At 46.8% G+C, this 22984-nt stretch overlaps 12 protein-coding genes across 12 annotated transcripts; 1 reads left to right on the forward strand and 11 right to left on the reverse strand.

Moving 5' to 3' along the window:
- Window positions 1–807: 807 nt before the first annotated feature.
- On the reverse strand, window positions 808–2694 carry cp1 (putative carboxypeptidase S1; the record flags this gene model as incomplete). Its single annotated transcript, XM_057246549.1, has 2 exons — window positions 808–2532; window positions 2563–2694. 2 exons carry the CDS (start codon window positions 2692–2694, stop codon window positions 808–810), a joined length of 1857 nt encoding a protein of 618 aa, XP_057091898.1.
- A 623-nt stretch (window positions 2695–3317) lies between these two features.
- On the reverse strand, window positions 3318–3842 carry N7529_011024 (uncharacterized protein; the record flags this gene model as incomplete). Its single annotated transcript, XM_057246550.1, has 1 exon — window positions 3318–3842. The coding sequence occupies one exon, from the start codon at window positions 3840–3842 to the stop codon at window positions 3318–3320; it is 525 nt and encodes a 174-aa protein (XP_057091899.1).
- Window positions 3843–4221: 379 nt separating this feature from the next.
- Window positions 4222–4773, reverse strand: N7529_011025 (Peptidase S10 serine carboxypeptidase; the record flags this gene model as incomplete). Its single annotated transcript, XM_057246551.1, has 1 exon — window positions 4222–4773. The coding sequence occupies one exon, from the start codon at window positions 4771–4773 to the stop codon at window positions 4222–4224; it is 552 nt and encodes a 183-aa protein (XP_057091900.1).
- Window positions 4774–5793: 1020 nt separating this feature from the next.
- On the reverse strand, window positions 5794–6726 carry N7529_011026 (lipase family protein; the record flags this gene model as incomplete). Its single annotated transcript, XM_057246552.1, has 1 exon — window positions 5794–6726. The coding sequence occupies one exon, from the start codon at window positions 6724–6726 to the stop codon at window positions 5794–5796; it is 933 nt and encodes a 310-aa protein (XP_057091901.1).
- Window positions 6727–7748: 1022 nt separating this feature from the next.
- On the reverse strand, window positions 7749–9086 carry N7529_011027 (uncharacterized protein; the record flags this gene model as incomplete). The annotated part of the gene is made up of 1 exon (XM_057246553.1): window positions 7749–9086. The coding sequence occupies one exon, from the start codon at window positions 9084–9086 to the stop codon at window positions 7749–7751; it is 1338 nt and encodes a 445-aa protein (XP_057091902.1).
- A 1832-nt stretch (window positions 9087–10918) lies between these two features.
- Window positions 10919–12897, forward strand: N7529_011028 (DUF3176 domain-containing protein; the record flags this gene model as incomplete). Its single annotated transcript, XM_057246554.1, has 3 exons — window positions 10919–11402; window positions 11494–11664; window positions 11717–12897. 3 exons carry the CDS (start codon window positions 10919–10921, stop codon window positions 12895–12897), a joined length of 1836 nt encoding a protein of 611 aa, XP_057091903.1.
- A 485-nt stretch (window positions 12898–13382) lies between these two features.
- N7529_011029 (YbhB/YbcL family Raf kinase inhibitor-like protein) lies at window positions 13383–13960 on the reverse strand (the record flags this gene model as incomplete). The annotated part of the gene is made up of 2 exons (XM_057246555.1): window positions 13383–13786; window positions 13837–13960. The coding sequence occupies 2 exons, from the start codon at window positions 13958–13960 to the stop codon at window positions 13383–13385; spliced, it is 528 nt and encodes a 175-aa protein (XP_057091904.1).
- A 374-nt stretch (window positions 13961–14334) lies between these two features.
- On the reverse strand, window positions 14335–16056 carry N7529_011030 (cytochrome P450; the record flags this gene model as incomplete). Its single annotated transcript, XM_057246556.1, has 5 exons — window positions 14335–14509; window positions 14558–14724; window positions 14780–14890; window positions 14955–15805; window positions 15855–16056. 5 exons carry the CDS (start codon window positions 16054–16056, stop codon window positions 14335–14337), a joined length of 1506 nt encoding a protein of 501 aa, XP_057091905.1.
- Window positions 16057–16947: 891 nt separating this feature from the next.
- Window positions 16948–17406, reverse strand: N7529_011031 (uncharacterized protein; the record flags this gene model as incomplete). The annotated part of the gene is made up of 2 exons (XM_057246557.1): window positions 16948–17218; window positions 17363–17406. 2 exons carry the CDS (start codon window positions 17404–17406, stop codon window positions 16948–16950), a joined length of 315 nt encoding a protein of 104 aa, XP_057091906.1.
- A 400-nt stretch (window positions 17407–17806) lies between these two features.
- N7529_011032 (DUF3405 domain-containing protein) lies at window positions 17807–19514 on the reverse strand (the record flags this gene model as incomplete). The annotated part of the gene is made up of 4 exons (XM_057246558.1): window positions 17807–17932; window positions 17987–18031; window positions 18086–18962; window positions 18994–19514. The coding sequence occupies 4 exons, from the start codon at window positions 19512–19514 to the stop codon at window positions 17807–17809; spliced, it is 1569 nt and encodes a 522-aa protein (XP_057091907.1).
- Window positions 19515–19603: 89 nt separating this feature from the next.
- On the reverse strand, window positions 19604–20101 carry N7529_011033 (uncharacterized protein; the record flags this gene model as incomplete). The annotated part of the gene is made up of 2 exons (XM_057246559.1): window positions 19604–19754; window positions 19848–20101. 2 exons carry the CDS (start codon window positions 20099–20101, stop codon window positions 19604–19606), a joined length of 405 nt encoding a protein of 134 aa, XP_057091908.1.
- A 641-nt stretch (window positions 20102–20742) lies between these two features.
- On the reverse strand, window positions 20743–22908 carry N7529_011034 (uncharacterized protein; the record flags this gene model as incomplete). Its single annotated transcript, XM_057246560.1, has 1 exon — window positions 20743–22908. One exon carries the CDS (start codon window positions 22906–22908, stop codon window positions 20743–20745), a length of 2166 nt encoding a protein of 721 aa, XP_057091909.1.
- Window positions 22909–22984: the final 76 nt, after the last annotated feature.

Raw genomic sequence — 22984 nt, forward strand, 5'->3', positions numbered from 1 at the left:
GGAACGGGTATGCGAACTTCCTGATAGACTCTGAGAAGTCATTTGAAACCAGATAGGCCATTGGGGAAATATGGTAGCATGGGGCATTTTCCCAGTCAGTCATTACATTAGTCGCAGAGGCATCGATAATTACCATGGTTGGCCCAAGTGCGGGATCAGCTCCTTTTTCGGTTGAAGATTTCCGCACTCGTAATGGATCAAAGCTATTGTCCATCACCGTTGAATCTATAGTTGGAAATCAAGTGAGGATGTAGAAGCTAGAAATGAGTGTTGTTTTGGGCTGCGTAGAAGTAGTGATTGAAGAGGGAAGCTCTGCCATACATAATATGGCCTAAGTACGGCTAAGCGAACGGGAAGCCCTCTTCTCCACACCCTGTGGTCGTATATACTAGAGTTGAGATGGAAAGGAATTATATAGTAACCTTAGAAGCGATATGAAACAATCCTCAGACTGATTTTGTAGCTTGTGAGTTCTTTCCGTTGTCGCCGAGGTGTTTGTGGTTGTTTGAAGAGGTGAGAGTCGAGTGAGAATCACCTCTGGAAAGGCGGCCGTTTCTGGCGCCAAAAGTGGTCATTTTCGGCGTCATTTTCACAGGTCCTCATATTCTATGTGTAAATAAACGTGTGCATGTAGTAGTACACATCCACGTCCACGTCCAGGTGCTAAAAGCCACCCGGTAAATCGAGCGCCACAACGGCTCGGGCCGTCCCTATTGTAAATCGCACTCTGAGAGATTCAAAAATATATTTGCATTTTTCTAGTGAGGAATTGAACAAAATAAAAACACTGAAAGTCTTGCATGCAGTCTATTTCGATTTCTCATCCAAAACGATGTAATCCTGAATGATAGCAGTGCCATTCAACACACTTGCAATCTGATCATCGGTGCAGGTTGATCCGAGAGCAAGAATATAGCAGACGGGCTCGGGGCTCTTTGGTACCTTATTCTTTATGTTCCAGGTAGATGCAGGCCCATGCGTACCATAGGACGCATTGCGCGCTGTGTTAATCTTGCCTGTCGCCAAATCACGGTTGAAGAGCGATCGGTAGAAGATCTCGTATGCGGTCTCAGGCTGATACGCCGGAACCTCATGGCCTGCATCATAAACACGAGTGAACGAGAAGTTGCCATGTTGACGAACCTGGCCGCCAATATACGAGGAGTTCGTGTGAAGCGGCGTATATCCAGCAGACCGGAAGGCATCCGCATGAGCATGGTTCACTAGCAAGCTGGCATCCTCGCCACCAATCCAATTACAGGCATAGTCGCGGTCTCCGTAGACGAGCGCAACCTTGATACCAGCATCGAGCACGTATGCGAGGTCATCGAGGTAGCCGTGCACATCGGAGCGTGGATAGTCACCGGTAGATGAAAAGGCATTGTATACGCCGTCGCTTGACTCGGTAAAGTTGATGGGAACGCCGAGGGCGCCTTGCACCCAGTGTTGGTTCAACCAGCCTAGGAAGTACGATGGTGGGAATGGATCTGGGTTCTTGTGTGTAATATCGTAGTAGCCGCGGTCTGAGAATTCCACATATGCGCCCTCAACGTTGTTGGAGCAAAATTGATCGGCCTTGTGGCATGCTTTATTGACGGTTGAGTTGTGGCCATACATCTGAGGGTCACCTTCTGCGGCCAGTGCGCGGCAGTTTGTGATGAGATCTTTGCATCCACCGGGCCGGCTCCATGCGTCCATGGCATTTTTGTAGACGGTTTCATTAATGGTCTTAATACCATATGTATTATTGTATGCCATCACAGGGTACGTCGGCTCCTGAGCCAGGAGGTCAATACAGCCGTTGATGATGCCCAATGTATCAAGATGAATGTAATGCGACTCTCCTGGGGTATTGATGGTGCCATTCTGAATTTTCTCATTCTGTTCTTGGAAAAATGCAGTAAAAGACGGACCATAGCGACCGCCGTAGGATTCAGTCCAGATGCTGACCCGGTCATCATGCGGCTTGTAATGTGGAAACTCGGTAAACCAGGTCTGTGCAAAGTGCCAGAGAGATCGTGCAGAATTTTCAGTACTGTTGGCGGAAGCCGACTTCTTTTGACTGGCCGTCGTGCCGACGTAAAAAGTGTTGTTCTGGGTCGGCACTCCATGAGTCCACTGCGACAGGTTCCAGGCACCGGAAACCTGGTCGAAGGTACCATTTGTGGGGACATCATAGCTGAAACCAACTTGATTAGGTTGGTCAATGTACAGCATGTTGACATAGTTGTTCCAGGACCAGGGGTTCAGTTCAGTAGAATTCGAATCTTCATTCACTATGCAGGGACCGTTCTCCTGCATAAGGCCGATCATAGAGGAACTGCCAGGGCCTCCATTCATCCAGATGGATAGGGGAGCATTCTTTGGGTTATGGCGAGCCTCAAAGAACCAGAAGAACGTATTAATCGGGTAGTCTTGATTGACATGTACATCGTCCAGAGAGCCTGGAGGTAGATGAACGTATCCTGAATAAGACTTCACCCCGGGCGTTGTTTCACAAATCCCAGGCTGCAAAATGTGATCAGTATGAGCCTGTGAAATAAAAAAAGTTTTCAATCGTACCTCTTTATATGAAATTTTCACTCCCTTATGCTTAGATTCAACCACCTTTAGTCCCTCGGGTATGGGCGGGAAGTACTGTGCCGCAGCTGTTCCTGCCAGTAAGGCAACAACTCCTCTAGAAACGATCGTCATATTCAAGGAGCTTTGAAGTGAGAGAGCGTATGGAGAGGAGACTTGTATCAAAAATTAAAGAGGTTGCAGAAGATGTGAGGGGGGAGTTGCCAAGACATATTCGCCTCTCACCTGCACGGAAGTCCGACGGTCTTCAAAGTCAAGGATCATCATGGGCTTCAGAAGATCAATGCAGAGTGATTCTATTACACCAGTCATTTTTGCTAGCTCTGAGTTTAAAAATATAGAGAAATTAGAATATAAATAACAACAAGTATCAGGTAATTGTTTTGGATGGTGATGAGCTGCGGTGGCCATTTTTACAGATACAGCCTGCAAAGGTGTATAGCGGTCAGGGATCAAATGCATTGCATCAATCAACGAAAACTTTTACTTATGACTATATAGCTAGTGATACACTTGTAGATATATATATATCCATGGATTGACAATGGTCTATAATAAGGCCATAATAAGGTGTTTGGCCCTGCCCCGGTGTGACCCTGCGGGGTGTAGAATAGGGGGGCATCTTCTATGTGTGATTGAGATTCCCTTTAATTCGAAAGCTAGTACTTTGATAATTCATGACAATCTGGGTTTAAGAAACCACGAACCTCAAAATAAACTGCATTCAAACCCTGATATCACTTCAACTTGATGTGGAACAAATATTTTTGAATGACCTGAGCTGGATTAAGAGCGACGTACTCGCTGTGACGAAGAGCCCCTCCGAGGTATCTATTCGTAATTGCAGTTCCGGCGTGTACATCCGGCACCATAACTCCCTTCAATTCCGAGTGGATGTATCCAGCATCCCGCCATTCGTTGTGCGTAGTGTTACCAATATGTTTGAACCCTATGTTCGGGTTGCCATTGCCCAGCTCGACCTCACACAACAACATCAGAACTTCTGGCTTAGGAAGGGCGCGGCAGTATTTAGCTGATTTGGTGGAAATATCGGCAATGTAGACCCCAGGACAGAAACTGCCTCCATTGGGATTGACTCCGTCGCCACGAAGGCCTTGACTCAGGATACCTGCAAAATTGCCCCGCGACGAGCCGTGCCAGAGTAGCCGCCGATCTCCAATGTTGGCTTGATTTGCCTTTTTCCACCCGGCAAACCGCTCTGCTTCTCCTGTACGCTGGAGACGGAACACACCAATGACCATCTAAGATAATGGAGGGTTAGATCGCTTTGTTAGTAAATAGATTCGAATGCAGCTTGCCTCGAATTGACTCTGGTGGTACGCCGCATTTGTATTGGATGACTTGAAAAGATATTCGCAAAGCTCTTTGAATTCAGTCGAAGTTTTGTTTACTATCTTCATGGTCAGCGTCTTTAAGTTCCTTCACATATGTTAAAATTACATGCAAGTTTAGAAATTCTTACCCGGCTCCATTTTTGCCAGACAAAGCACCTGCGATATTTGACTGAGGGCCATTGAAGAAGAATGAGAGCTCTTCAAGATCTCGCTAGCATCTTGCAGTTTGAGTAGAAGCTCGAGCGATTCCAGCTCTTTCCTGACCTCACCAACAAGGAGTATCGGATTAACCTTTGGCTTGAACATCAATTTTTGATAGATTTTTTCTGAGTGCCTTGGTTTCATTTTGACCATCATGTGTTTGAAGCTGTATCCGCTTCAAAACTGCGATTCCGATCTGGCATTTCCTTTTCTTCCTTTTATCTTCAAAAGAGACATTGCGGCCGCGGCCTTTGAGTGCAGCAGCATATTTAGCCAACGAACTCGACTCAAAGATGATCCTCAGAACATCTTCAACCTGCTTGGGTAAACTGACAACTTCACTCGTCATGATGGGGAGCTCCTTGTGACTTATCTCAAGGTAGATCCAATTGCCTTGGATAGGTTCGGAATGTCGGTCATCCCAGCTTACTCCGGTGAAAGTTTTGAAGTTTGACACAAAACCTTGCTTGGCCGAGATGAAGTCCCCCGCCAAACTTACATATGGCCTATCGCTGCTGGAGGGATCGTATTCAGATGTGATGTACCAAACGAGAAATTTCTTCGACGCGCTATCGAATAGAAGCTGCATGCGCAGAACTCGAAGTCGAGACGACTTCGAGTTAAGAAATTTGACCATCGTGGAATCCCAAATCAATCCTCAATCGTCCAGCCAGACAGAAAGCTGAACATCTGAGATTGAAATATTAACAAAAATACTCTCCCGAGGTCTAGTAGAAATCAAACAACTGACTTGGTTTAGGGTAGGCCTCATCCACCAGTGCAATCAGCCTTTTCAGGTGTATCCTTCTTTCATCCTTCGCTTTCTTTGAAACGGCACTGTGTTCGTCGTCAAGCCCGTCTTCTCGATCACGTTTTCTTCCTGGGAGATAGACTGCAGCCTTTCTATTTGTATCCTTGAGCAAGTATTTCTGGATGTTCTGTGGAGTCTGCTTCTCCAGACTCTTGAGTAGCCATTGTATGTCAACAATATTACAGTCTTTCTTGCTCGCCAGGTCGACTAGAAAGAAATCAATAAGTTAACCACTGTTGATATCGAAACGAAAGCATACAAAATAATAGGGAAGTACTTTTCTTCTACCCCTTTTTCACGCTACTCTCCGTTGTCACCAGATGAGTGCATTTGCTGACATTCATTTTTTCAAATGTCGCACCACGCTCTTCAACCATCCGTTGTATGTCCTCTAACAGGCCAAGTATCATTCATTAGCGGCTGAAATTAAATCAATCTAAGAAGAATTACCATGCAATAGCCCAGGAATGTTACCACTAACACCAATGACCAACCCTTTCAGGTTGTCCGCCAGCTTGTCAACTAGCTTATTGGAGGCCATCTTTGCCTGTAGAAAGATGACAGAAGAATTTACTGTCAATGTATGAAGACAGTCAAATTAATGAAATCAAGCTAGATGATTAGAAGATTCTAATACAGAGAGGATTGTGGGTAAGCTATTTGGCTTTTAAAATTACTTAGGATAGACGGTGCTGATGCAACCATGGCATTTTCTAGCAAACATCCAACAAAGAAGCATAGCTTGGTGCCTGTATTTCAGAACTTCTCAGAAATGTATCAGCTTCAGGATGTTCGACCTCCATGGGGGAACCTCTTTCTTTCCACGAGCTTTTCAAACAATGAATATTATACTTCCGTTTCCCCAATCGATATAAGATCAACCGGGTCGATACAGACGCGCATATTCCCAAAGTACCATTCATGGTTCGGATCAGGCATTTGATCCGTTCCATTATGACCACCATTACCCTTCAAGCTGTTGATTCCCTGAATATATTTCACATCACTCGTTGTGACGGTCTCATTACTCGGTAAATCGATCCAGTATTCAGGCGAAGGCTGGCTGTAGCCAGTATCCGACGGTTGTTTCGGTACAATATCCGTATAATGGGTAGCACGGTACACGCTGACGGGGGAACGTTGGTTGGTGATGAATTCAGCCAACTTGTAATTGCCTACTTTGGGAGATCCAAATGTCCACTGCGAAAGGTCAGCTATATTGCCACCACTGTGCATCAACATTCTTACAATATCCAAGATAAATCCTTTTTGACGGAGATCGATGCCCGCAAGAGTCGCGAGAGCACCGCCCAGACTGTGTCCGACTACCGCCAAGCTGTAGTCTGGGTGGGATTCTATGGCAGTTTGAAGCTGGGAGATGACATGGTCTTTGGCACTCGTCCAATAATACCAGAACCCCGAATGCACCCAGCACCCAGGACAGAGATCTTCGATTTTCATGGGCTCCTTATTGGAGTCCACGTCGCTATCTTGCTGGGATACACTTGTACGGAAAGCAAGCACTATCAGCTTTTTTGTGTGGTCCAAGGCAATGTAGCCTTTGGGACCGGTTGGATTTTGGAATATATCGATGATTTTGGTCTTGTCGGCGTCCACCAGCCCGCATAGTGGATGGTCGCAAGTTAGCCTTTTTCCAGTGGCGTTGATGTTCTGATCACAAGCCGCTAAAGCAGCAAACTGGGCAAAGCGAGTGAATTCTTGTAGTAGGTCGGCCGAGATTTCTGGAACTATTAGCTTCCTACATATATGATGTCTCATATTTGGGGTATGATCCCACGACGATATAGCTGCACTGGAGACGCAAGGACGGTCATGCACAGTGGCAATAAAGAGGCCACAAGCCCTAAAGATGATAATAACATGTTTGTTGCGAACTATTCTCTCTGTAAACTGAGAGAGTTTCTCCGGATTTTGAGAAAGAAGCAACCGTTTTAGTACCGATGTCTCTCCTCTTTCCCATCACGTGTGCCCTTGAGATCATCGGCCCCATATCACTAGGATCTGCATTTACATCACATTCAAAGTCCTTGTTTCGCGCCTGCGTGCATATAAGTGGGGTTACCCCTCGGATGCTCGGACCAAATAGTAGGGATACTCTCGTCTGGGAAAATTCTCGGAGCGCACATCAAAAGAAGAAATATAGATAACCATTTTCTTTCGCATAAAAAGTTCAACTCCTAGATCTGGAAGACATTGGGACCTTGGCTGAATGGAAGCTTCGGAGCGACTGATATAGAGCTATCCTACTTGGCACATCGTCTTTGACAACTAATGTTAAAGAAATTGCTCCAGGGACATCCCTTTTGGATAATGCGACACCCCCTGCCCCCACTTCATCGGAAACATTGAGATAGTTTCACCTCAATTTACATATACTGACCCCCTAGCGAGTAGGTTGTTTAGCTGAGGAGAACCTAACTAGGATCCAGCCCGAGAATATCCCCCGCACTAAAGCATAGGCCCGTTAGACTAGGTCCTACTTCGTAGTCTATGAAACCGAAGTTATGTATCTTTTAATTGATTGATTGATACCTTGAGAGTTCTTCTTCGCCCTGTAAATATGTTGAGAATAAACACGGTTGGAAAGATCGATAGGCACCTAGATATTAGGCTCTTTGTCTATTTCCAAGGTTGGGAAATTCTCCAAGTACGAAAGAGACTCGATAATAGGGAGATCGATGATGATTTTCATCTTTAGACGTGCTTTTAGTCAACATGTGATTTCGTATATACACAACCCTAATCATTTCTTCCTTCCGGGACTTCTATGTGCTCCCTTGTTACGCCAAGAGAATTCTATGATATCCATGCATGTTGAAACCGAAATCAATTCCCAGCTCGCGGCACATTATTCCAATCGGCGCAAATGACTCTTGTGTGGATGTTGGAACTCTAAACTCACCATAGGTCTCCACAATCTTCACCATAAAATCAGGCTTAACTTCGAGCTTTTTGAGGTTCGGAAACTGTTCTCGTTGCGCTAGCAAGCCCCGAATATTCTTGATGACGATGTCGAAGTCCCCGTCACCACAATAGGAGAGATTGAGATATTCCAGGCTGGGCGGGAGAACCTCCACGAGAGAGGCCTTTGGCTGATTGGTTGTACCAAAATGTACAAGCGTGAAGAATGGAATCTGAAGTTCACGCAGCCGATGAAATTCAGCGAGAGATCCAAATCCATCCCAACGTCCGTCGTACTCATCATCAAAGCCCGCGGGCATATTTTCTCCACGGTTGTTCAGCCGAAGCTCTCGAAGTGTGTGCTTTTGTGAACATAGCGCATTGTAGAACAGAAGAGGGCGAAAGTCGGAATAGCTTTCGCCCCAAATGGCTTTGTTGTCGTGTTGATACTCAAAGATCTCCAGATTGGCACATGAGCGGATGAAATCAGCCATGCCCTTACTACCATTATTCGTCCGGTGTCCACCAAGATTGATTTTCGTGATCCCAGAAGTCCCAGGCCCACGCACTGCGACAGCAGGTTCTTTAGAATTGTCCTCTTCGTACTCGCAGATTCCCCCTCCATTGAACTCCCGCATCGCGGGAAGAGAAAAGAATGGAAGAAGCTCATTCGCCAGGTAATGAGTTTTCATATCATCTGTCCAGACCCTGGCAATTTCCAAATGTTGCAAGGCCGGCTTTGAGCCGAATGGATTCTCCTTGGTAATTTGCGCCAGCATACGGAAGAAATGAGGCGAATAACAATAAACGTTCAAATCCAGCGTCTTGACAAATTCCGCCGACAGCACGAGTACTACAAGCCAGGCATCGGGACATCCTTTACGCAAATCTTCTTTCCACTCGTCGAGGTTTTTGTCAGACTCGCTTGGTTTCAGAGTCTTCGTGAGGTCGTCTACCTCGTAGTTTGCGAATTCATCCTCGCTACCGCTACTCCATTCGACCCGTAAATGGCGAATGGCGGGTCCAATTTGGGGGTTCTTCTGAATGGAGCGAACGAGGGGATATATTTGTTCGCTTTCAACGCAGATTTTGCGGTAGGCTATTGGGAGAAGTAACGAGTACCAATTACGGCATACGAGTAGGAGCCGGGTTTTGTCTTTTTGGTCGTTGATGTGTTCACTGATGAGAAGCAGGATGTCGTTATTTGGGAAGGACATCTTGGGCAATGGGCTTTGAGGGAAAACATTCAGCGATGAGTCCAGGCGATGCGATATTTATGATTATTTTGGCCCCGATCAGGCTGCCGTCGCTAGCGTTAAAAGTGGATATAGGCTACCTAGAGCTAAGGGCAAATTTGGTCTACATTTTGAAGTCTGTCAGTATTATAATGTTATCAAGCCCAACAAAGGAATTATTTGAAGTATCGGAGTTTGCACGGATATTTTTTCATTGACCTAAAAAAACCTTTGATTCGCTACAACAGAGTCTAAAACGGACCGCCGATACGCCGGAATCCTGCGGTCCCCTTGAACCTTTCCTGCGTAGAATCCCGCTCAAGGACTCACTACAGTCGGCACAAGGACTGCGCGGGGAATATTTGGTGATACTTGAAGAGTGCACTAAATATTCGACTGGTGGAAAATTCAGCACGCGCGATCGGTTGACAGTGAGCCTTGGCGAATCGAAAATAAAAAGATACAACAAGTAGTTGGGTAGAATATCAACAAACCATGAATGCGGTAGTGGACTCGATAACTCTGTATGCTCTATTCAAAAACCCTTATCAGACTCCACTGAACGAGGGAAATGACACATAGCCAGAGATACATAAAAAAATGTTGAGCAGCTCAGAGATCGTTTCGTGACCCAGGAGCAGGCTCTGGTGGATCTTTACGAGCAATTACGAAGCGCAGAGACATCATTACAAGCATCTATAAAAGCCATAACACCGGATGGGCCTGAGACAGAGGCAGTAAGAGCGTCTGAGGATGTTCAGGACACCCAGCGGACTAGCCAGCTCCGGGAGCTGTGCGAAGAGACTCTCGCCACGACTCAATGAAAGCCGAGCGGGGCAAAATTTCGACCAGCCGTTGACAGAAGATGGTTCTGTTGCATTCCAAGGTATATCAGGAACGGCTCAGGCTGGAGTAGAGCAGTCATTTGGCAAATTGATCACCAAGAAGAACAGCAGGGCAGCTCAAGGTCAAATTAGCAGCGATGACTTCACCAAATTGTTCGGCAAATAGCCATGCTTTACATGGTATTCGCTTCTAAGTAGCTCTCCATGTCAAGTTTTGACTTTCGGTTTTAACACTTCCAAACCTATATTCGTGATTTCATTTACTATGCTGCACTCAACGCCCACCTTAAGCTAAGCGTCCTTCAATTTTCCCCCTCTTGTGATATATTTTACTCTGAGCTGTGATGTACGATGCATAAATATGATCTCCCAAGATTTGGATAGGATTCTACCACAAGGTGCCAAGCAAAAGAGAAATAGTATCACAAACGATTATGAGGCTCAATTCACATGAAAGGAATGTGTTGTGTAACCCGCTCGGGGAGCTATGGGGGCTGAAATAATTGCATGGTAAGGCAGATTTGTCCGACCAAAGGAAATACAAACAAAGCGTGGCTGAGTGGGATCTGCGCGCGGGAGGGGGGCAGTCTAGGGCCGGGGTGGATCTCAATTAATTAGCTGCAGTGACAGGGGTGAGTTGCGATGATTCAAAAGCATAGTTTAGGCTTTTGATAGAGAATTTTCAAGTTGAGTTAGAAAAGGAGTAAGCCTCGATTTTTGGCCTAGAAGGATACAGCGGATTGCATTTCTGCTGAGAAGAGAGGACGGCATTTATCATAGCGATTCTGATCCCGCCTGGATTTCACGCCAGCATAGCCCCCACATAGCCCTAGCCTCATTGAGACTGGATGCCAAGATCAAATGGGTTGTGTTGCACCGGCTCGATACGAAGTCGCTCAGCGGCGGTTGTGCCTTACCTATTTAACCTTTGCCAGCCAAGTCCGTCTATAGCGGCACAAGTCTTAAAAAATGGAGCCAAACGCGAGAGAATCAGAGACACCAGAGTCGCCTGTAACTCGTGTGAATGATTCAACCGAAATCACCACCCAACATGCAAACCAACAGGAAGACACCCCGCAGTCCCAAATCCCTCCCGCTGAGCCTCATCCCGAAGTAAATGAACCTCTCGTATCCGATCCGGTCAAAGACAAATCCAACAAAACAAAGCCGTCTATATGGAAGCTAATATCAAAGTTCTTTATCTGGGAGGTTTTAGCCATGCTTTTGTCCTCAGGGCTTTTGGTCGCCATCGTGGTAGTCTTGGCACGCTATAATAACCGTCCTCAGCCTACCTGGCGGCTTGTGTCATTGAACTCGGTGATATCTTGGTTAAGCACTATCTCGAAGGGTTGTGTGTTATTCTCTGTCAGCGAGGGAATCGGTCAACTCAAATGGGTGTGGTTCGCGCGAAAGAGCCGACCTTTGATGGATTTGGGTACCTTTGATGGAGCTAGTCGGGGAATATACGGCTGCGCAGGCTTGGTGTGGAGGCTGAAAGCAAAGTATGTGCCTTGAGAATCGTGTTTCGACTAGCAGTTGACCAGAAAGGCATTTCGCTGCCTTGGGCAGTGTGGCGGTTATCCTTGCAATTGCCTTTGACCCTTTTGTTCAAAACTTGATACATTATTACCCTTCACTTATTGCCGACCCCTTGGGAACTGCAATAGTGTCGAGTAACTCGTTGTTGGACGCTTTGGGCCCCCCATTGGATAGAGGTGAGGTTAGGTTGACTCGGCTCGACCGTTTGTCGCTCACCACATCGTATAGGAACATACTATCTTGACCCGGCGATCAAAGCCAACATCTACAATTCACTATTCGACAGTGAGTCATCGACATGGTCCACTCCCAGGTACACATGTAGCTCGGGCAATTGTACCTGGGATCCAATCGCGACTATAGAAATGAGAGCGAGTTGCACAAACCTAACCAATCAACTGCAAACCAAGACCTCCAAGAACTACAATACATCCATCACAACCACCGCTGTCTATCTTAAAGGACCCACCGGTAATGTTTCCGCAAATTATCAGGTCGACACAAAAGACACAGCCCATTCAATGTGGGGCAATCCAGTCATCATAGCGTCGAATAAGCCCGCTTTTGTCTACAAGGACAGCATGATAGACCCCATCCAAATTATCGCCCCAGACAGGCTACCGGCAGCAGAAACATGGGGTGACGAAACTTTACCGCAGCCTAAATGGCAAGCCTTCGAATGCAACATCGCGCCCGTTGTGCGCAGTTTTCGCGCAGGAGTTACCCGGGGCGAGTATCACGAAGAGACACTAGCCATCTGGACCAACGGATCTTACGAAAGCTTCGTTGGTGGTAGCAATTACAACTTCAAGCCGCCCTGGGGACTAGATCTGGGCGTTGAGCCGAACAAACAATTCACATTAACCAAGCGGTCGATCATGTCGATACGATCCTTCTTCACTGGGTTCTTTCCAGGCGGAGCAGAGCTCACTCCGTTCGGGTTCAAATTCATCGAGACAGGCATTTCTTTATACGCAAGTCACGACTTGATGCAGCTTATTGCACTTTCGAACATCACCAACTGCACGACTCGGACGACCGAGAAGCTGCATTGCGCTATGGATAATGTTGCTTTGGCGATGACGAAGGCTATTCGAGATTCGAACTCTTCATCATCTCCTAATTTTACCACCACCACCGGCCAGGCAATGATAGCCACGACCCATGTCACCATTCATTGGCAGTGGATTACACTTCCAGTACTGGTTTGGTTATTGGGGCTTATCACCTTATTAGGTACAATGTGGAAGACTCGCAGAGCTGGGATTCCTACATGGAAGAACGAGACAATGCCAATACTGTCTGTGTATAGAGATGGTTCGAATGAGAAGCCGCAGGGTGATCAAGTGCTGGAAACTGACCGAGTGAGGTTTTACGAAAGCGAGGGTAAAATGGTGCTGTCGGGATAATTTTATAGGATCATGGATCATGGATGGATATAATAGTTCGGAATTATCATTCCGGAGACTTTAAATATGAGACAATTGAAATGTGAAATGCAGATGGAGTGATCTACACCGAATATGAGATACATAGCGTCTATAAAGTCTGGAGGCAGCTGCTATCAAACGGTGTCCACTGCAACCATTTTAATGGAGAGCTAGCCGGTAGGCCTCAAACAATGCAAACAACCCAAAAAGGACCGGAGAAAAGAGATATAGCAAGTGAACCATACGCTGAAAGTCTACGCAAGCTGGCATACTGATCTGCAAGAAAGTGTTCATGAGAAATTTCATTAATATGCCATATCAAAGCAACGCAGCACCCATTGGCTGCCAACAAATCAAAAATATTAGGCCATCCCGACGAGAGAGACGAAAGCAAGAGACGTCATGTTGTCTTTGAAACTCGAGAACCGGCAGGCCACAAAAGCCTTGCGAGAAAAACCAGTCGTTTAGTTGGAGACAAAGTAGTTGAAGGCAACAAGGGGACCAAGCTTGATCTCCTTCGCCCAGGCATCAAGATCATAACGCATACGACTCATGTTTGCGAGCTTCTGACCATCGGCAGGGGCATGATCCTTGAGGTTAAAGTCTTCAGGCTGCTCGTACAGGAAGAAGATATACCGATGAGGCGAGCTGCCTGGAGGGGGAGCCGGGCCGATGTAGTTGGCGACGAAGGGTGCATCAAATTCAAGCGAAGAAGTGCCAGTGACCTTCACGTCGGACTGGATCCAGTGAAGAATGGGACCCAGAATGCCGAAAGAGGGGAACGGGGCATCGATGTCCAGGCTCACGATCACATATTTGTTGTTTGGGGTTGCGCCGGAGAAGGAGAGCTTTGGGACCTCCTGGGCGTCTATACCTTGTGTCAGTTAATGCAGGGTAAGCATTCGGATCGGTAAGTACCTTGGCGAGGAATGTATGTTCCTGGCTGCACGTTCTCGTGCTTTCCAACAGTCAGGCCCAAGACCTTGGACTCATCCTTCTCGATGAGAGAGAAGGCCGATTTGATGTGATTATCAGAAGGCATTTTCAAGGAAAATTCGATAGAGGATTGAAAAAGCTGAGAGATGATGGGTTCACTTTGGTGAGGTCACGAGAAGGAAAGAACTGAATTGCAACATCCCAATGATCGGACTTAACGGACTTAACGTCAACGTCTATCAACAGCTTAGTTACCCCGATATAGTCAAGAGAATAAATAGCTACTATATCTTCACCTACGTGTGAATTAAGGGAGATTAACAAGACTATTCAAACAATATTCCGAACTTCAGGAAAGCAAAACTAGACTGGTAGAAAATAGTATAGAAGGCGTATGGGGAGATGACAGACATTATAAAGACACTTAGAATGCCACTAGACTTCCTAAACATGATTCATATAGAGAACGTAGAGTATCATTTACTCTTGCATCAACTTTGTGACCATGGCCCGCACACGAGTGTTACCCTCATCTGGATATGGCGTTCCAAAGTCACGCGCAAAAGCGATGTCCTTCTCTGTTGTTTCGAAGAGCTCCATATCATAGCGCCGAACAAATGCCGCCAATACAAGAAATAGCTCCGCATAGGCCAAACTGCAAATAGATTAGTGACTGATCAGGACGGATTTTCGATTATCATACTTCATGCCAACACATATCCGAGTGCCTTTCGAAAAGTTGACCATATATTTGTCTAAACGCTCTCCCTTTGCTGCAGCACGCAGCCATCGGTCTGGATCGAATGTATGCGGGTCGGGGAAGATATCAGGATCCGTGAGAACGAAGTAGTTAGTCTCGCTGACTGGGGTCTGAGATCAAACAGGTTAGCAAATTCGACACATGATGAAATATTGGACTACCTACACCGGGAGGAATGGTGTATTCTTTGTAGACTAGCGCCTCAGAGGGCGCAACGCGAGACGATCGACTTGCGATTCCAGTGGATACACGCAATGTTTCCCAGACGATTGCAGACTATAAAAGTAAAGTTGGTCAACTCTGAACCTAATATGATCCAAGGAAAGAAATGGGAGAATACCATGTAGGGTAATTGTTCAAGTTGACTCCATGTTGGACGAGACTCAGGTGTAGGCATAACCATCTGCAATTCCTCTCGCAATTTTGTTTTAATGAGATCGTTTGTCAGGAGGTGGAAAGCAGCAATGGCCAAAGACCGCGCGGTTGTCTCAGTGCCACCAATGATCATGGCAAATCCCTCATTGTTCAGGCGAACGGCACCACGCATGTCCTCAGGCATACTGGGGCCAGTGAGAACCTCCATGATGGGACGAGTCTTCATCTTTGGAGATTCGCCCTGCAAAAACTTTTCTGTTCGGCGAAGAAGATCTGCCTTTTGGCTTGCCAGTGCATAGGCGAATGGATCAACTTTTTCCAGTACCCACAAGGGAAGTGCTTTCATTATAGTTTGAAGAATTGGAAAGAAGAATATGAGATGAGCGAACTTGAATAGTCCATTCAGGCCATCTCGAACCCTTTCATTGAAGTCTTCATGATCAAGGTTTCCACTGTTGAAGCCGTAGGCGTATTTGTGAATGACATCGGAAGTCAGCCCAGCAAAACCGGCATCGAGACTGATGACTTTGTGGGATTCAAAGGCACGCTTGAAGTGTTGGTCAAGCTTCTCGATGTTTTCATAGATTAAATACTCTATGTTGGTAATCGATTGTTTCGAAAAGTGCTTTTCTATGTATGAACGACGCTTTCGGTGGTCCTCTGGTGACACACTAGAGAAACCCGAATCTTCAAGGTCAAATTGGGCGACTCTTTCCGCATCCTTCTCGCGTCTTCGCTTGCTAGAGGCGTAGATCTCATCGTAGTAACTTGAATCCTTGATGTGAACTTCATTAGGAGTAACGCGTATAATAGGTCCTGATAAAGAATTGAGCAAATGTCACTATATCTTTCTCGGAAAACCGACCGTATATTTCATGTAGACGTTCCATTTCCCAAATAAAGGTTCCTCGCTTTATGACATTAAAATAAAACTCATAATATCCTGTGATCGCCGCAAGTTTAGGCCCAGGAATTTTGCTGAGAGGATGGAAATATAACCGATAGATGATTTTGGTGGCAATGTACATCGACAAACCACATAGTCCTAGTAACAATAGGCCAGCCATTTTGCTTAGTGATTCTTGAAATGGTTCAACAAGAGAGATTCGAAAGCCACCTCTTATTTATAAATTGGAGGCCGGCGGGACGCGAAATAACGACTATTTCTGCAGGTTTGAGCACTAACCATAACGGTATGATCGCTTATGCAGTATATATGAAACAAGTACAAAGGGATTGGCTGGATTGATTGCGCTATGAAAGACCCATTTTGTTTATTGGTGGATAAGGGTTTTAGCGCAGTGAGAAACTGTTAGCGGCATTATAGTCAAAGAATGACCTCGGTTATTTGATAACCTCAATGAAAAGTCACTAACTGCCCAATCAAGGCCCTGACCTGCATTAAATATTTACTTATGATGCAATGCTGCAGCAGCGGCCCAAGACCGCTGCAATGCATGGTCGATATGAGGTCGCCCTAGTCCAACAATATCGCAAGTCTAGCAGTACTGCCTACAGCTGCATCGGTAATATCGTCATTGAGGGCTCTGTTATACCGTCCATACATAAAGTGTGTGTGGACTATTGGTCAACTTTCATTGTTTTTGGTTATTTTGCAAACTGAGTTGACAAATATACTTCGTCAATTGTCAGCGAGTACTGCAAGTAGTCAAGTATCCATTGAGAATGAGGGCTGCTCGATATAATGATCGACATGATGAACATCACTATCTTCATTGTGTACATGATACTCAGTTGAATCAAGTGGCTTTGGGTGGCTAGTTCTGTCTCTCAAAAGTCCCTTTGCAAACGAAAAGATGAATACCTGTGGATAGTGATTTGAGTCGAACCAGTCGGCTTACGCGTTCTCCACGTACATGGCAACAAGCAACTTGCGGATTGAAGCAACACTGGTCGTTTTCATATGCATACTTGACGACAGAATCTTCGGGGTAAAATTAGAATCCATCTTTCATTTTGGTGCAGGATATCTCAATGACTGCGTCGATGGCTGAATTTTGGAATTTCGTGTCCAGAATCCTGTCACCAAGAATGTATGAATCTACCAAATCCATGTACGTAAGGGTTGAATCTTCTCTTGGCTTATTTCGCCCTGCGAGAAGCTTGCCTGTGTAAACCCAGTACACGTAAAGCCCAATTGTCTTGGGGCTATCCACTGGTAGCTCGATGATGCGTCGGTTTGGTCCCATCGATTCTTGTGCCGTTGACCTATTAAAAATACAGAAGACGCGCAGACAAATGATTCATGGACAGAGAACGACTTCTTCGCTTCTCTCACCATAACATCAAGCATTTTCCGCTGAAACTTGAATAACAGTCAGTCTAACTCAAACTACAGATAATGGCACTCACCTTCTGCTGTCAACATTCGGGCACAGAATGGATCCTGATACCATGATGGTTCCGCACAATATATGCTGATTTTCAAAGAAATGAGTTTCGGGGAACAGGAGATAAGTAGTGGGTGGACTGGGCTCAAAGAAAGACTGAGATATTCCGCAAGATAGTAATTGGTATTTACTTGTCCTCATGAATATGATATGTAGATTACTCTTGGTGGCTTCACCTGTTTCTTGAGAATATACTAAGGGAGGCCAAGGAATCAAACTGGTGTGCCAGGTCACGCGGCGGATGAGTACAACAGCTTGCAAGTCCCCATCAAATAAAGACATGAAGACAAACAAAAGAATGATCAAACGCTTAAATGTATTCAATTTGGAATGTAAACATGGTGATTATATGAGAGGTTCTTCAGTAGAATCATCTTTTTGAACAGGTTGAGAATAATTAGCTCATTCAAATAGCATCATCTTGGAGGGCAGAGTCAGTAACAGGTAGGTTGAGCGTCTTTTCAAGCTCCGTATTTTTGATCGTATGTAACAGCATGAACGGAAAACATAATCGACCATTAGCAGTTTCATCCTGGGGAAGAGTTAGCATACAAAGTGCTTCCTTTCGATGTCTCTGCTAGCATACCACGCTACCACCTTCATCCCAATATCTCCCCGGGCGGTATTCAACCTTCAAAGAAATCGATTAGTATTTTGACAGTTAGTGGCGAGCAGACATGCTTACACCTTGTTCACTGAGGTATAGACTCGAATTGGGCTGCAACCCTAGCCATCGTCTGAACAAGTCCTCGGCGGTTTGAGTCGCGAACATATACGAGATTCGATACCAGAGGTAGTCAAACTGATGGTCCCAATTCCAGATGCTATGGGGGTCTCCATTCATGTTCTCCGGAGGACCACGATTGAAGATTCGGGACATTTCCGTGGGTGTCCATTTTCCATCCACGTAAATCGGCTGGGGGACATGGACAGCCTTGAAACCATGCAACAGCGCCCAAAACGGAGCTGACATTGCCGATGCGAAGGCTTGCCCTTTTAGTTGGGCGCTATGCATCTCTCCCAAGAGTCTTCTTGAGATGCGCCATTGAGTGATGACAGAGGTGCGTCGTGGGATATCCTCGGATAAATTCCAAACCATCCACGGGAATGTCCATGATGTATTCCGTGGATCAAATATTGGCAGGAAGGTAATCAAGTCAGCTTCCTCCCCGACTCCCCATTCAAAGTCATCGTCTCCGGATTTGGAGACGGGTGGTGTGGGCCCAGCTGGGGATATACTTTCGTGTTCCACAGGGCCCCAGACATTTTCTTTGTTTTCCATCGATTGAGCAACCATAGCAGAAAAATCACTCCAATTTCCATGAGCACCAGGGGTGTAAAAATAGGCGTTGCGCTCCCACAGATACTTCCTTGGTTGCTGTTTGGCAAACTCGATGGCCTGCTCGAAGAATTGGTAGGTATGTCCAATGACCCGGTTGTCAAACTCCAGTTGCCAGTAATAGTCAAATTCGGGATACATTACAGAGAAGACCTGGATTGCCTGGAGATGCTGGTATATGGCACGATGCTCGTCCATCTTGGGATACCACTCTTGTAACAAACTCTCGCTGAACAACAGTCATGTTACGGAACTCAGCTGGTACGACCTTTTGCTTCAGCCTGTGAATAGCCCCTTCGTCATAATTTAGGTCAATTGATGGGTCATGTACATCGATCAAGAAGAAGACCTGGTACTCGGATCCTGAGTGCAGCGAGAGCTCCATGATCAGCGAGCGGAGATACTGGGCGTGGCTGGATGTCCATCTCATGGTTTCTGACGCGCGTAGAACAACAGCTGAGCGAGATTTGTACGCGAGTCCTGTAGGAATTTCTGGATTGCTTGTGTGTTGTATGGGATCGGGGGAATATTGAGAGAGGCTGTGCTTGGTATAATGCTGGTCTGATCGATTGGGGTCAAACCTGTCGGCATTTCGCTCGTAGCATGTTGATTGAAGATAGCCCCAATTGACATTCCCCCAGAAGATTCTAGGGGGTCTTTGGAACCCTGGAGCATCTTCATATTTGAATTCATCTAGTCCATAAGCTCCGTAGCGAGAGTACCGATCCACGCAAACGCTGTGATCAAGGCCGACAGCTTTGTGTGATCCAAACATGGGGGAAGGAAACCCTGGATATTATGAGTACTTTGGGGTGTGAAAGAGATGGGTAGTGAAACCTTTTTGAGTTCCACGATAGACCAGCATCATATCTTCGCTGTTGCTGCGATCAATGTCTCTGCCTCGTGGCCCACGGCAAGGTTGATGATCGCCAGCCCAAATTTTGTGCCATTTCGGAGTATTATAAGCAGGGTAAGGATCGTATATGGCCGGTGTAGGATGTTCAATGTCGTCTTTCTGTGTGGTTAAGAAACGAGTACCTCCGCGGTAGAAGTTTTCATCTCTGGAAATCCATTAGAGATAAGACCAAGAGGGAATATGATAACATACGGTATGTCGTGCAAAGTGCCCTCTCCATCAGGCTTATGAATGTGTTTATCCTTGACTGGTACGATATAGGGATCGGGATATCCGGCAGGGTCGACAAAATCGCCAGGGTGCAAGATATTGGACTCTTCTGGTAGTTCAAGGGATTCCAATTGAGATATATCATCATCATGCGTTGGATGCAATCGATATAGAAGAAGAAAGAGAGAAAATACGATAAGCAGAAAGGGCCATAATCCTCGACGAGAGCGAGACATCGTAGTAGTGTAGCAGTATTACGTGTAACACAATCATTAACGAAGGAAGGGTTCTCGATAGAAGGGTAGGGTCAATCAGAGTATTGTGCTAGATGAGATATCACCAGCTCAGTGTATTGCGATTTCTCTAAATAAGTACTGGATAAAAGTTCATGTGTTGTATCTATCTCAAGCCGAGTGTGGTTTTGGCGTATGACGGTGAAAACCGTCACACCTCCCAAAACTCGAGCAAACAGAAAGTGAAGGTCTACAATATGCCGGAAAACTTGCGCGGTTAATAAAGATAGGCCATAGATATGATCAATGTTGAAAAAATTGTATCCGATGATAAAAGAACCGGGATATGATGCAACTCCATAGGCCTCACAGACACCATCAAACCGAGCCAGAAACAATAACAGAAAATCCCTCCACTCGCTGAAATGCGGAGACGCTAAAAAGGAAACAAAAATACAATCCTTCTTGGAGATGAGATGAAGATGGTACATGGAAGGGCAGGGTTTGGAAACGACAATGCGTTATTCCAGGAACCTTCAATAAGCCAAACGTGGATGAAAGAGGTATCATGACAGTGGGTATATACGAGAAGACGAAAACAAGGAAAAGCGGGAAGGTGAAAAGCAGATGGTAGGAAGCCGAAATTAATCAGCCCTGACGTGAGGCAGAGTGGTGTCGACCTTGGTCCCGCCGGGAGACTCTTCGTGCTCTTCATGGTCAGCAAGGACGTGGGCGTATGGCTTGTTTGATGCTTGGCCTTCGGGGTGTACAACCTCAGCCTCAAGCTTGGCCTCAATCTTGTCGAGTGTTTTTTCCACCTCGGGTGTATCATTGACATTAAGTGCCAGCCCGGGGACATGAGGAGTCTTCTCAAGCCGAGGTGACATCTCAGATTCAACATCCTTGGAATCTTCCTTCTCCTTGGGTTCCTTCTCGGCAGTGTGATCCTCGAGTGTAATAGGTTGGTCCTCGGCATGTTCCTCGTCGCCGTTAGCGGAAAGGAACTCGTCCTTGTCATCCTCTTCAATCACAGCGGGGACTGCAGTCGCGGTCTTGAGCTGTCTTGCCAATAAAGACACTTCGGAAGCACCATCCACATGCTCGTCAGGCTCAGCTCCCTCGGTGACATCGGTTGTTGGTGAGGTGTTATGGCTGGAATGGGAGCGGGCCGTGGGCGAGGTAGACCCACGGCTGGAGCCAGAACCCCAGATGTGCTGTGGGTGGCGCGGTGGAAGAGCAGGCGGGGGGCGAGCCGGGATGGTGACAAGGCGTGCCCGAATGAAGCTCGGCGACAAACGTTTAGCATCGCTATCTGTTGTTTGGTCTTCTGGCTTCGTCGGCGAGGCGGGAACACTCTCTCTTGGGGTGATCATTGCATTGCTGACCTCGTGGACCTCATATTCATCTTCATCGTCATCATCTTCCTGTTTGTCCTCGCAGGCAAGGGCGCTTTCTCTTCTAATCTCGGCCTGGTCGCCCTCTAACTGACGGACCTTCACCTCCTCCTCTTCACCGCCATGAATAGCAACCGTATCCCAATGAGACGAGTCTCCAATCTCACCCCAGGGACTCATCGACGGCGACTCCTTCGCGCTTCGAGAAGACGTGCGGCTCACTGACGTTGGGGCGGTCAGAGGGGAGTCATCAGTCTGCGTACCACGGTCGACGCTAGCGTAGCTTTTGAAGCTCTTCGAGCTCTGAACACTCGCACGCCAACTGTTCCGCGGCGAGCTATCTGCGCTGCGCCGCGAGAAAGTGCTATAGATAGGGCTGTCCAAATTGGGCCGGAATTCAAACGTCTCACGATTCGGCCTCGCCTTGGTACCAGCCTCACGGATGAAAAGTCCTTCCGCCTCCAACGCCTTCACTCCATACGGATCGGGGTCGTCCGGCGCTGGCACGCCAAAGGTGTGATAATCTTCTGCTGTCAATTCCAAGTCGCCTGGCGTTTCTCCCGGTGGGGGAACGAGGCTCTCGTCAACATCTGAGTCGCCTTGTGCGGCTTTGAGAGTCTGCATAAGGGTTTCGAGTTCGTGAGGTGGGTGACGGACTTTGCCGGACAGAATCTGGTCGACAGATAACCGCTCGCCGTAGAAGCGTTCGTTCTCATCGGTACGCTCAATGATGATTGTACCGTCAACGGCAACGCCAGCATATAATCCCTTGCTCTTCATGTATGTCCAGATTGGAGCCTGGCGCTTGTGCACCTCGGTTTCAAGTACGCCGCCAATGCCAACGGGGCCGGCTGCAGCGCTCACCTCGCCGCCGAGCGTGCAGCGGAACTTCTTGAACGCTTCCAACGCCTCCACCGTGTTGATGATTACGACACAGTCATAAATATCCACCCCGGCCAGGAAGCCTATACCAGCTGTGTGTAGCATGATACCCGACGGGGGGCTCCATTCGCCGGTGTCGGGGAGGCGACCGAGCAGCACGCCACTACCACCCGAACCACTCATCCATAAACCGGTGCGCATGGTGGTAAAGATGGCGATTCCCTTTGCGTTCCTCAGAACCTTAGATGGGATTTTCTGGATAACGCGTTGCTTGCCCTTGGGGCGATTGATCTTGCCATTGTCATCGGTATCCTTCGTAGACTCGGGGGCGTAGAAACCATCTTTGCAAAAACTGCGTAGAATGCGCGCGGCTTTATCGGCTTCCTTGTCAATGGTCATGGGCCAGAAGGCTTCGGCGCCCAGCTTGTTTGACAAGCGGTTGACGGGCCCGCCCAATTTATCGACTGTATTCCATGCTTTATCGAAGCCTTTTTTCGAAATGCTTTTCGTCTTCTCCCACCGATTCGGAGGCATGATAGGTGATTGCCAGATAGCAGAAAGGTTTATGGTTCAAATATGTGGTAATTTTTTTGAAGATGTAACAAGTGTA

Source organism: Penicillium soppii (assembly GCF_028829465.1).
Source record: "Penicillium soppii strain IBT 18220 chromosome Unknown utg000010l, whole genome shotgun sequence".
In the NCBI taxonomy this organism is placed as follows: domain Eukaryota; kingdom Fungi; phylum Ascomycota; class Eurotiomycetes; order Eurotiales; family Aspergillaceae; genus Penicillium; species Penicillium soppii.